Source organism: Crinia signifera, chromosome 3 (genome assembly GCF_055691185.1).
Source record: "Crinia signifera chromosome 3, ASM5569118v1, whole genome shotgun sequence".
In the NCBI taxonomy this organism is placed as follows: Eukaryota; Metazoa; Chordata; class Amphibia; order Anura; family Myobatrachidae; genus Crinia; species Crinia signifera.
Genome location: NC_139219.1, coordinates 150,306,304 through 150,319,249, shown reverse-complemented (window position 1 = coordinate 150,319,249; position 12,946 = coordinate 150,306,304). Strand labels below are relative to the sequence as shown.

Genomic DNA, 12,946 nt, shown 5'->3' with positions numbered 1-12,946 from the left:
CCACCGAGCCCCGCGCGGGGACGCGGATACCTGTGAAGGCCGCGAGGGGACTCCGATACCTGTGAAGGTATCCGCGTCCGCTCACCACGCTTCGCGCTCGCCACACTTTCTATTCTCGACGTTGATAGTGGGGGTATGAAAAGGTCGGAGGACGCGTACCGCTGTGCTCGCCACGCTTCGGGTTCACGTTTATAGTGGGGGGTGGCGTGGAGGTGCATTTAACATTGTAAGCACCCTTTAGGGTGCTTATACAATCTTTCATCGCATAGGGGGCAAAAATCGCATCGCATTGCATGCCATCGGGTGCATGGCATGCGATGCGATTAAAACGTTGCACGATGGAGATCGGGGGCGCCACCAAAATACACAAGTACCCAACCTTCTATTGGCCGATTTCCATGTTTAAAATGAATATAAAACATACAGGGTTTTCAGGGCTGTAACCAAAGGCGTAACTACCATTGGTGCAAGGGGTGCAACTGCTATGGGGCCCAGAGCTGAAGGGGGCCCATCTTTACAGTCTAAGGTATATGTGCTATATTCATTTATTACCAACAGTTGCTAAATAGGGGGCCCATACAAACTTTTGCTATGGGGCCTATGAATGTCTAGTTACGCCTCTGGCTGTAACTATGGCGAAGTGGCTGGTGCAGCCAATCAGAGCATGTAGCGGAGATCTTCATTTGCTGGGTGCTCACTCGGTTGTTGTGGTATACAGTCATCAGGTCGACACTACTTAGGTTGAAATTCATTTGGTCAACCACTGAAGGATGACATGGCTAAGGTCAACAGAGTTGGAAGGTCGACACAAGCATTTCAGTAGGTTGACAATGGGAAGGTCGAAAGTCAAAAGGTTGACATGGGTTTCTCACATTCTTTTTCGAGCTGACGTGCCAACATGCTGTAATTTATTTTCCCACAATGCTGTAGTGGATGGTAGGGCATGAGAGTGTGGCTAGCACAGAGGCACCGTCCCCAAAGCATGGTGAGCATGCTTGACGTTGCCCATGTCAATAGTTGGGACAAAAAACGTGAAAAACTCATGTCAACCTTTTGACTGTCGACCTTCCCATTGTCTACCTAATGCTTGTATTGACCGTATAACCCTGATGACCTTAGCCATGTTGACATACAGTGGTCCACCCAATGGATGTCGACCGAATATGTGTTGACCTAATAACCAATACCCATTGTTGTTATCAGCAATGTACCCAGCTCATTCCCAGCAATCTCTAGAGCGCACAGCTGAGCCTTCTGGCTTGATAAGGAAATGATGTTCTAACATCTGTCACACACCAGTGCCAATCTAGGAACCACAGGGTGGCAGGCGCAGCCGGTGGCTGTATCTTTTTGCAGTGAGAAAGGTGAGGAATACCGACAGAAAAATAGGAACATGAGGATATGGAAAAGTAGAAGAGCAATGGTGATAGAACCAGCAGAGAAATGAGGCAGGTAAGAATCAGACAGAGGATAGGTAAGGGTAACTGGAATATAAAAAAGGAAAGGGAAAAAAACAAAAAGATCTAGAAGAAGAGACAGAAGCTGCAAAAAGTGTATGAAGCATAGAAGAGACAGTAAGGAAGACATGATAGAAATGATCTGAATGAAGAACAGTGAAATAATAGAAAAGGCAAGGGTAGCATAATGTGCATAGGGGCACTAATACTGTGTGGCATAATTTAAAAATGTAGCACTATTGGGTGACATGTGCATAAGGAGAACTACTACACAATGGAATAATGTGCACAGTTCAATTGTGTGGCATAATGTAGATAAAATAACCCTAGTGTGTAGCATAATTTGAATTGACTTTACTGTTCTATGGCCACACCCCTTTTTCTGTGAAACGCAACCCACTTTGGGTGCACGACTGACGCATTATGTCCTTATTAAGCATATTTAGCTCTTGTGAGTGTGATTCAGATCCATATCATACCTTTTAATTAGAAATAATCAAACAAGTGCCAAAATCAGTAGGAGCTTTAGAACAAATGTCAAGGTGATTGTTAGCCTGCAAAAAGGGCATTTCTTAAGACATGAAAATGCTAAGTTAGCAATGTAAGCAACAAACTTATTCTCTGCCTCACAGTATTTTGGTTTAGATTAACAACAACAGAAAAGCGTCCTTAAACACAATGACAAAAGTAGGAAGGGCACAACTGCAAATATAAATAGACTAGTCATTAATTACAGTAATACTAATGATTAGGTGTGTTTGGAGAGTGCATCACAAGTTGCCACACAATATTGACACCTATATTTTGGCAAGATCTAAATGAATAATATAAGAGGAATATTTAACAATAGAGGGTCTGGGTTTAGACAGCCAATAACTGTTGCCAAAAAGGCGTTCGCACATTGAGTCTGCACATGCGTATATTTTCCGATATTTATGCACAGACCTGAAACATCAGTTACCGCAGTGAATTTGCAGGGGTCCAATCAAACCTGAATAAGGCCCTAAACTCTGACAGGCTGCTCATTGGCATTTAGGAGCACCAGAGTGCTGTGCTTGGTCCTGCTATTCTCTAGGCAATACATAATGTTTGTCATAGGAAGCAATGATGCAACATGTTATGAGTTGAAGTGGCATGTTGTATATTTAATTATTGGGGCCCTTTGTACTGTACTTCCAAAACATGACAAGTTTCTTAAAATACAGCCCATCTGTTCATAGGACAACAAAAATATGGTTTCCAACCTTAAAAGGAAATGTCACTGCAGTATCTAAGCTAAATACAGGATGTTTGATCATTTCTCCCCCATAAATCATGTTGTTCTCATTATTTTACAAAGAACAGCACACCTGTATTAAGTGGAAGTTATAAAGTTAAGGAAGTGTTATAACATAACATACTCCCACTCTTTACTAGCACTGTGTATGGACGTACACATCAAAACAGGATGTATGGAATACATTACTATTAACCCTTTACAGTAAAATTTTTTTTGCAATTCAACAGTCTGGTTTAAATTATTATTATTATTATTTATTTTTTTTATTCAAAAATGGTCTACATTGAATGTTGAATAATGTTAATGTTCTTAATTTAAAGTGGCTCACCATTGGATCTGCTACTATTGCTAAAGCTGTTGAGCCTGACTAGACATTGGACCTGAAAGGGTTTGTGGAAGAATTCGAGCAGCTGTAAAATAGTCAGCAGTAGAATATACTGTAATGCAAGCAAACTAAATCTGCTTTCTTATGGGGCCTACTACACACGGGGCGATATCAGGGCACTTTCTAAGCGATCTGACTTAATTTGACTAGATCGCTTAAAAAAAGCCCCTACATTGCTCCGTGTGTAGGGGCCATAGCAATGTACAGCCCCGCGCCTCGCTATTGACCAGCGATAAAGATCCAGCATGCTGCAGAAATCTAGTTAGATCTCCGGTCAGGGTCAGTGTTCTCACCAGAGAACATTGGTCCCGAGAGATCGCTCAGCGCTGACAAATCACTCTGCGCTGAGCAATCTTGCTGTGTGATCTGATCGCTCAGCAAAATCTCCATGTGTGTGGGCCCCATTAGAAATAAGTAAAATACTCTTTTTACTAAATATACATTCTAGGATTTATATTGGTTCCATATGGACCGCCACACTGTTCATGAAGACTGCATGAGAACACCGACTTCCTAACTCATTGAAGTTTCACAATTCAGAACCTTAGGGTACACACCAGAATGACCATGATCATGAGACAATCATGAAACAATCCTATGATGGTTGCACGATCTGTTGGAGCATGCGATCTGTACCCAATCTAATGTAGATGACGAACCTTTAGTGCAGCAGGTAAAATCTCCAAAGCAACCAAACAACCGGCGTGTTTGAAATGGTGTCAAAATTGGGGGAATTAAGCCCAAAACGGTGTGTATCCAGCATAACAGAAGATGAAGAAAATAATCCAAAAGAGGTGTCCTCTGAATGATTTAATATAGCTGCTAAACAAAACCACAACAGAGAACTGCAATAGTATCAATTTTGGATTGTATGACTGCATAGTATTACCCAAACCAATCAATGCATTAGGTAATATAATGCAAAATGTAAAGAGGAAATCCGGGTACTTGTTTCCTAGAAGGGCGCCCACTAAGCAATTTGCTTAGTGGGCTATTCTGCGTAGGAAAATCGCATTGCATCGCATCGCATGGGCCATTTTAGGGCCATGCGATGTGCGATGTGATGCGATATTCCTATGTAATTTATTCCCTGCTCTCTCCGCCCCGGGCCATCGCATCGCATCTGCCGCAAAATCGCATGCCATCACATGCGATTTTATAGGGTGTGCGATGCCATGACATTAGGTATACAATAATATGATTAAATGTCCCCAAAATAGGTTTAACGCATCCCCCCCCCTATACACGCCACCCCGAAGCGTGGCAAGCGCAGCACGCATCCTCCAACTTTTTCATTCCCCCACTATCCACGTCAGTGTGGAGATGATTCTACATAGTGTGGTGAGCACAGCGAGCCACCGAGCCTGAAGCGTGGCGAGCACAGCGAGCCCCGCGAGGGGACGCGGAATACATGTCAAGTAATCCGCGTGCGCTTGCCTCGCTGCGCTCGCCACACTATATAAGATCAACTCCACGCCGACGTGGATAGTGGGGGAATGAAAAGGTCGGAGGACGTGTTCGGCCGCCACTCGCCACACATCGGGCTGGCGTGGATAGTGGGGGGGGGGGGGTGCGTTAAACCTATTTTTGGGACATACAATTATATTATTGTATACCTAATGTCATGGCATCGCACACCCTATAAAATCATATGCGATTGCATGTGATTTTGTGGGACATGCGATATAGTAGGGTACAATGAGCATAGAAAAAATTACATTAAAAATATCGCATTGCATGCCGTTATAATGGCCCATGCGATGCAAAGCGATTTCCTTACGGTGCCGTAGGTATGAAATCTGGGTGCCGTGCTAGGAAACAAGTACCAAAATCTGTTCTCTGCCAACAATATATATGTGTGAGTGCTGGATAGATTGGTACAAATAAAAACATATGGGTTGTACTGTATTTTCATTCACCAAAGTAAATTTTTTCCAAATTATAGCTGAACAAATGATAAATGAGCTTTTGAAGTCACAGGAAAAGGGTCCATAATACTGTTTTTTCTTGTAGTCACATATGAACCAGTTATTCAACATATGTTGCCCAGCCCATTTTATATGTCTTTTTTACATACATCATCAGCGCCTAAGGGCCTTAAAGATTGTAAAGCGTTTTACTCAAGTATAACAAATGTAGCCACTACAGGCACTGAAAATTTACTTTCTTTTTAGCCAAGAATTTTTAAGAGCCATTCATACTTACCAGAGGCAGAACTCTAAGAGGCAATGGAGTCATCTGCCGCCGGGCTCCTGCTCCCAAGGGGGCACCTCTCCTCCCCTGGAAGCTTAAATCCGTGTTTTAAAAGCCAAGGATATTGCTTCTGTGGCTGAGTTCTGAAATATATACTGTATGTGTTCTCCATCTATCTATCTATCTATCTATCTATCTATCTATACTTCTGAACAGAAACATACTGTATGTTTTATATAAGGTTATATAGGGTTGTGTGTGTGTGTGTGTGTGTGTGTGGGGGGGGGGCACCAATATATATCTTGCCTCCGGGCATCTGGAAAGAACTTACGCCACTGATACTTACAGTATATAAATTAACTTTATTTCCCCTGTAAATTAGTATCCCATGTCCATATCATATGGATTATCAAACATAGAATTGGGCATACCTTCCAAGTCTAGAGCGGACTCAGCTTGACAGTGGGCAGCAGTGGGACTGGAACGGCCAGCAACAGTTTGCGGGTCACCTGACCTATGTGACCTGTGAAGATTGTGGGGGCAGTTCAGGTGAAGGGCGGGGGGGGGGGGGGAGCACTACTGTCAGCCATAAGTGTATAAGGTAAAGGGATACTACTGTGTGGTGTAACATGAAAAGGGGACACTACTGTATGATACAATATTAAAAAGGGCACTATTGTGTGGTGTAATGGGAAAATGATTGCACTAATGGGTAACATTTTTAACTTAAGGTACTATTGTGTGATCATGGGCTGTCCTAACAAGACCGACCTTCTTTGGAACATGCTGTGCCTATTTCAAATATGAAAAGGTGGGGGTGCCACTTACATCTTTGTGGATGAGAATTGTTTGGGTGAAGGGTGTTGCTGGCTGCTGCTGTGATCTTTGCATGCTGGTTTACGCCACCCCGCGATCAACGTGAACCCGAAGCGTGGTGAGCGCAGCGAGCCCGCGAGGCGCGGCGGTACGCGTCCTCCGACCTTTTCATACCCCCACTATCCACGTCGGCGTGGAGTTGAGAATAGAATAGTGTGGCGAGCGCAGCGAGCCACCGAGCCCGAAGCGTGGCGAGCGCAGTGAGCCCCGCGAGGGGACACGGATACCTTCACAGGTAAACGCGTCCCTTCGCGGGCTTCACAGGTATCCGCATGCGCTCGCCTCGCTGCGCTCGCCACACTATTCTATTCTCAACTCCACGCCGACGTGGATAGTGGGGGTATGAAAAGGTCGGAGGACGCGTACCGCCGCCCCTCGCGGCCTCGCTGCGCTCGCCACGCTTCGGGTTCACGTTGATCGCGGGGTGGCGTAAACTACTTTTGGGGGGACATTTCAATGTTCAGGGGTGTTTTGGGGGGTTTCAGGCCCATTTACCATTGTTCCCTATGATGATTTGGGTAAATTGAGCCATTTAACATTGTTTCCTATGGGAAATCGGGTGCATCGCGGGTTAATTGAGGCATTTAACATTGTTCCCTATGGGGAAATCGCGGGCATCGCGTCTGGACCATCGCACCCGATTATTTAGTGCATGCGATGGCTCCGATTTTTACACCCGATTACCACAATCATGATTGTTGTGGCCGTGCTAGGAAACAAGTACCGCATATATATATGATCATGAACAATAAATATATACACATTAATGTATTTAAAAAAAGAAGTGTTGTGCAGGTTTATGTGCAAACAAAAGCAAATGGCTGACTAGTGTGAAGTAATGTATCTGTAAACAAGTCTTATAAGCAACACTCTGGATGTGTTACAGAAGTCTCATACTGCTTTCACATTGCAGAAATGGGTAATGACACGGTATTAAATGAGACTTTAAAACGGGTCTGAGCCTTGAGACCTTTCACATTGCAGGTGAAAACCGTTTTAAAAATCATTTAATACCATTCAAATATTCAACCCGTTTAACCCCCAAGGGACACGTTTCAAGCCATTGAAATAGAGCTGTTCAAACTGCCAAAAAAACGGCTTTGAACCGTGTAGGACTCTGCTTTTTAACCGTGTTGAAATACCGGTTAACTTTAACCGGTAAATCAACTCTGGCACTTTCACATTGCAGCCTTAAACGTTTTGAAAATGGAAAAAAAACGGCAATATACCGTTTTAAAAGAGCAATGTGAAAGGGGTATTAGCTTGGCAAGCTGTCTAGCATGATGAGCGTTTACAGGGAATTGAAGTACAGTAAACATGAGTCCACAACATCAGCAACTGTTTCTCTGGTAAACAGCAACATTGTTATTTGTTAAACAAAATGTTTTACAGCTGTGCTCTAACTGTGACATGTGGGACTGTGGTTAATTAGGCAGCATACTATATAGTGATGCGGTTCAAAAAAAGATTAAGATGGTGGAAGAATAAAATGCACCACTCCTTCATACAACTCCCTGGGGTCAGCGGCACATGCAGCAAGGGGGGGGGGGGGGGGGGTTCTGAGTACCCGGAAACCCCTGGCAGAGGACAATGAACACTGTTTTATTATGCCCTGCAAAGCATTCTTGCCATGATTCCCACACTAATGCTGTGTACAAACGGTGAGATTTGACATTCAGATGGTATGCTGATCGTAAGCAGATCTCACAGGTTTTTTACCTTTCGATCCCGATGCACGCTCCAGTGATAGCACAAATCGAAACCCAGATAGACAGGGCAGCAATGACTATACAGTGCAAATCTAATGCTGATTGTATGAATTGTATGTTAAAAGTACAGAGATAGCAAAGATTGTATAGCACTAGAATCTTAAGTAGAATAGCAAGGGAATCTCCCTTGAAATATTATTTAATTCTTCATGGTAACTAACATTTCATACCAAAGAAATTGCATTTCATTGTATGAAAAGCTTTACTACTATGAGCTTCCACTTATAGTTAATCTTGAAATAAAAAATAAAAATATTAAACAGAATGGAATACAAGGTACAGTGTTTAGGAAAAGCTTTAGCAAAACTTGACTGGAGATAAAGGGACTGATTCAGACTTTCTTGCTGGGCTGCAAGTGCGTTGCCTCTTCTCCCTGATGCTTGCAGCCGCCATGTAGCCCAGAACTCACTCAGCAGCTGCGAGCAAAACAACTGCATCCGGACGGACGCTGAAGTCATGTGCCCACCCCTAGCAGGCAAAAATACCCCTGTGTTTTGGCAGAAACCTCCAGCATTTCATTGGGCATGCCCACCATTTTTGCAGACACACCCACGAAACACCAGCGATCCACCCCCACACACCCACCTCCTGTCAATCAGATTGTGAGCGCCTTGCAAATAGAAAAGTTTGCTGAAGGCACTCGCAGCCTGTCCTAGATCATGCACATTGTGACCAATGCAAATGCACAGTATAGCAGCCATCCGCCAGCATCTGAATTCGGAACTGGCTAAATGAGTCTGAATTAGGCCCAAGTGTACATAGATAAAGTCATAAATGATCAGCTCCTATCATCTTACAGGCTGTGTTTGTAAAATAACAGGAGCTCCTGTTATTTCCCAAACACAGCCTGTAAAATGATAGGAGCTGATTGGTTAGTACTTGATAAATGTTCCCACTAATTTGCTAATATGATAATTTCCAACTGAAACTTTCACTTGTTGGCACGCATATCAGCCTCCGCTCTGTGTCCCAAACACAGACTTCAATTTTGGTATTTTAGTTACCTGGTGGGTGCCAGGTCCAACCCGGCATTGCAATGTGCAATGGGTATAAGGGATATACCACAGGTATATAACTTACACCCCTTCCACATTGCAATGCCAGGTTGGACCCGGCACCCACCAGGTTCCGCCACTTCACATTAAACCCTGGTCTCCACAACACAGAGGGTGACAGGTTTAACCCTTCTTATAAAACAAGTCGATTGGATAACCCGGGTTATAAGCTTTGGTTCTTTCATACCGCACATCAACCCAGGTCAACAAATCACCAACACGACAATTCCTTGGGTTTGAGGTGCAGTGTGAAATGGGGTATAAGTTGTAATTTAAACTGAGAAAGAGGAACTTAATGCTGTTTTTATCTTCCCTCTCACAAAATCCATACCCATTGAGGCAACACAAAGTGTCTGGGACTGGGACAAACCATGGAGCAACATGGTAGCAGCAAGTTTCCAGGCTGTGCAACTAGCTTTGGACCACATGACAGATGAAACATACCACGTGACCCACAACGGTAGTGGCAGCAGCAAGGTCAGGGGAACACCAATTTGACCATCCATGCCACCATCTATTCCTTCTAGTAAAGGGTGGCAAGCGAAGCAGAGCAAGGCACTAGGCCTGGAGCATGGCAACCAAAGCAAGGCCACAAGGGTATATTTTGGTTGTCCTTTTGGAAATTTTCACACTCCCCCGGCTTATATGGTATGTCCAGTCAGCCGAAACATCTACTGCATGGGATCTAATTCCAGCCCAAATGAAAAGGTTGCACCAGGCCACTATTCTAAGCTCCAGTTAATGTCACCCTTGTAGGGAGTGATGCTTTAAGGTAACATAGTGAACGTACAAGTATTTATATTGAAGTAACAGTACTTAAGGCTGATGCAAGGTTTCTAGGAACCTTAGGCAAAACTTCAGCTTATTGCTCCCACCACCACCCACATACCAATACCAACTTTCCAGAATATCAGGTGAATATGTGAAGGTAGCGTCTTAAAAGTGCAACACATTCAACAAGGATGCCTCTCTAAGTCATCTTTAAATTTGTGATAGTCAGATTCTGGAGCTCCTAGACAGCTGCCTAAACTTGCCTAAGGCTGGTTTCACACACTCCGGCTCCTGCCGGACGGTGAAATCCCGCACGGCGAGGGAGCCGTGCCGCACACAGTAGTTGTGAATGGACACTATTGTGTCCATTCACATGGGACGGCCACGGCCCGGCCGCACGGCTGCAGCCGGATCCCGCCACTGGAAGGGACGGCTGCCGGGCTGTGGCCATCCCCTCCATGATAAACTACTGTGTGCGGCACGGCTCCCTGGCCATGCGGGATTTCACCGTCCAGCAGGAGCGGGAGTGTGTGAAACCGGCCTAATGGTAAAGACAGCCCTGACAGTACTAGAGTAAGTAGATTTGAGGTTGATAAATGTTTTCTGGACACACACACACACACACACACACACAGTCCTTCCTTTTTCTTTTACAAAAGACAAACCTACTTGAGGCTGCTTAATTAGCAAATTTACCCAGTTCCAGAATACTTTGTCTTTTAGATCTTGACATGGGCATTGGCTATTGCAGCCAATGGGCTACATAATGCACTCTTTTTTTTTGTGTGAGTGTGAGTGTGAGTGAGTGAGTGAGAGAGAGAGATCCTGCATATTCCTCTCTCTTTATGATCACTTTACTTTTTTCAGATTGCCAGGAAGGGCTCTAATTGGGCCTCCTGTCCAAGTGACTCAGAGATGATATATTCGGTCTAACCTAGATTCCTTATTGATGTGGATGGCAAACTGTAATTATTAATAAATATTAATAAACTATAAATAAATATGACCCTTACTGCCAGTGATTTGCCATTTTCTGCTGTTCCCCACAGTTGTAAAATAATCAATTTGTCAATTGTGGTTTAAAACTCTAAATTTCACAGCAATTCAGTTTAAACTGAAATTCCTTCAAATTGCAGTAAAATCTCACAACTCGCATTTGTATGTGAATTTCCTAACTTCCTATTTACTGTATCTAGGCTCCAAAATGTATAGCATCTTTTCTATCAGTACCAATTCCTAATGTTGTTGTCAATACCCAGGAAAACATAACTAGGGCTCATTGAATAATGTATGCAATATCAAGAAGTGGATGTAGAAAGTTATTTTATAGACAAAATACATTTACATACTTATTCTTCTACAATACAACACAGTGGGGGGGGGGGGGGGTACTTTGCTGCTATTAATATTTTATATTACCTTATATTTAATAAATGTATTTTTTCATGTTAGTGTCGCTTTAAATACTGTAGAAACATTCAGAATTATGCTGCTTACAGCTAACAATAATCATATGTCTGGTATCATATGAGAACTTTTATTTACATAGATTTACATTGCAGAACACATACTGTAGGTTTAAGAGAATGTTGTCATATAGCGCCACAAGAAACAATTTCCTAGAAGTGCAAAGTACAATCATTACAACACATGCATACATGGGTTATTTAAAAACAAGCCAACACCTTCCAAGTGAAACCTTTGTACTTTTAAGTGAATGTATGAACTAATGGACAAACAGTAACACTGGAGCAGGCGGCTAACAACAAGTGCAGATGTCAGGGTTACTACTGTCATACTCTGAGCAGACACATCCAATTACACTCATTCACTCAGACCTCAAAGAACATGCATTATCCCAGTGATTCATATATTAAATACATGTATAATAAAGGCAGGTAACAGATTATGTAGCATGTATTTATACTAGTGTATATAATATGCAATTCCTAATACTTTAATAAAGCCTCATTATAGCTTTGTGCAGAAGAAAGTTATGCACTACATATGCATTCTATGGGACTAAACATTGGCTCCATATACGATCCCATTTACCTGTTGCATGTTACTTACAGCAGGCACTCAGTAAACCAATGGCTACATAGTCTTTAATTTGGCATATACACAGTCACACTTGTGCGCTCAGCCCACACACAGCCGGGGCTATTCTGCAATAACAGGTGCTGCTTGGAGGACTATTACAGAGCTCAGGATCACTGTCCCTTACCTTCTAGGGGAGATCTGGGAATAGTCCTTGGCATTGCTACCTGTTGCAGCAGCCTTGTTGGAGGCATGGTAAGCTGTGAGGACTACTCCCTGGGTGCTATTAGGCCGCCAGCTCATGGTGCGTCCAGCATAATGTCACCAGCAGTCTCTTGAATAGATAGTAGAGCTGCTGCTTGTTCCTGTCTTCTTCTTGCCTCAAGGCAAGTCTCTGCTAGTAAGGCAGCAGCAGCAGCATCAGCTCCTCCTCCCCCAAACATCACAGTAGGTAATGAGACAAGGGAGGGACTCTGCTCATTCTGCTTCCTCATGCAACACAATGACTCAGTCATGATCAATGTCACACGCTACAATACGTCCTGTTTCATGGCTCTCTAATCGTCCTCCTCTGACACTGACACAGGCTGAGGAGGAGCAGTGCACACAATGCATAATCAATGTTGCTTTTTGTATTCTAGAAACAGTCTTTGTGCGACTGAGCTTGCTGAAAATGGATAAACTAATAAGCTACACAGTATCTCTGCTGCCACAGTCTCACAAAATAACATCTGTGGTGAAATGTTCCTAGCAAGATTATATTTGATCAATAGATCCTATTTTTCAAAAAGCACCACTTGCCAATAGGATAAAGGAAAAATACATTTTGAAAATATAGTACCTGACCGTACTCACACAGCTAGCGCCAAGAAGGAATAATAGAATCGTTTTGTTTTATCTGCAATCTTATTAATCATTTTATTTTTTATATTTATAACACCTGTGTAACATTTCATTCTGGTGTTTGTATTACTGGCAGAGCTTGCTGTTATGTTCTGCAGTGACTATTTATGCATACTGTAATTACATGTTGTGTGCATGTCTGCTGTAGAACCAAGGGAAATGACATTCATAAATGGATCACTGACCTATGAAAACAAACTACCCCAATAGGATATTAT

General features: G+C 43.1%; 1 protein-coding gene across 1 annotated transcript in view; it reads right to left on the bottom strand.

Annotated features, from left to right (window-relative positions):
- The window catches only part of ARHGAP18 (Rho GTPase activating protein 18), a 109,065-nt gene extending 96,790 nt beyond the window's left edge, over positions 1 to 12,275 (bottom strand). The window contains exon 1 of the mRNA XM_083176747.1: positions 12,013 to 12,275. Within this exon, the coding sequence (XP_083032873.1) occupies positions 12,013 to 12,128 (116 nt within the window). The 5' untranslated portion in view covers positions 12,129 to 12,275. The remainder of the gene's footprint in view (positions 1 to 12,012) is intronic.
- Positions 12,276 to 12,946: the final 671 nt, after the last annotated feature.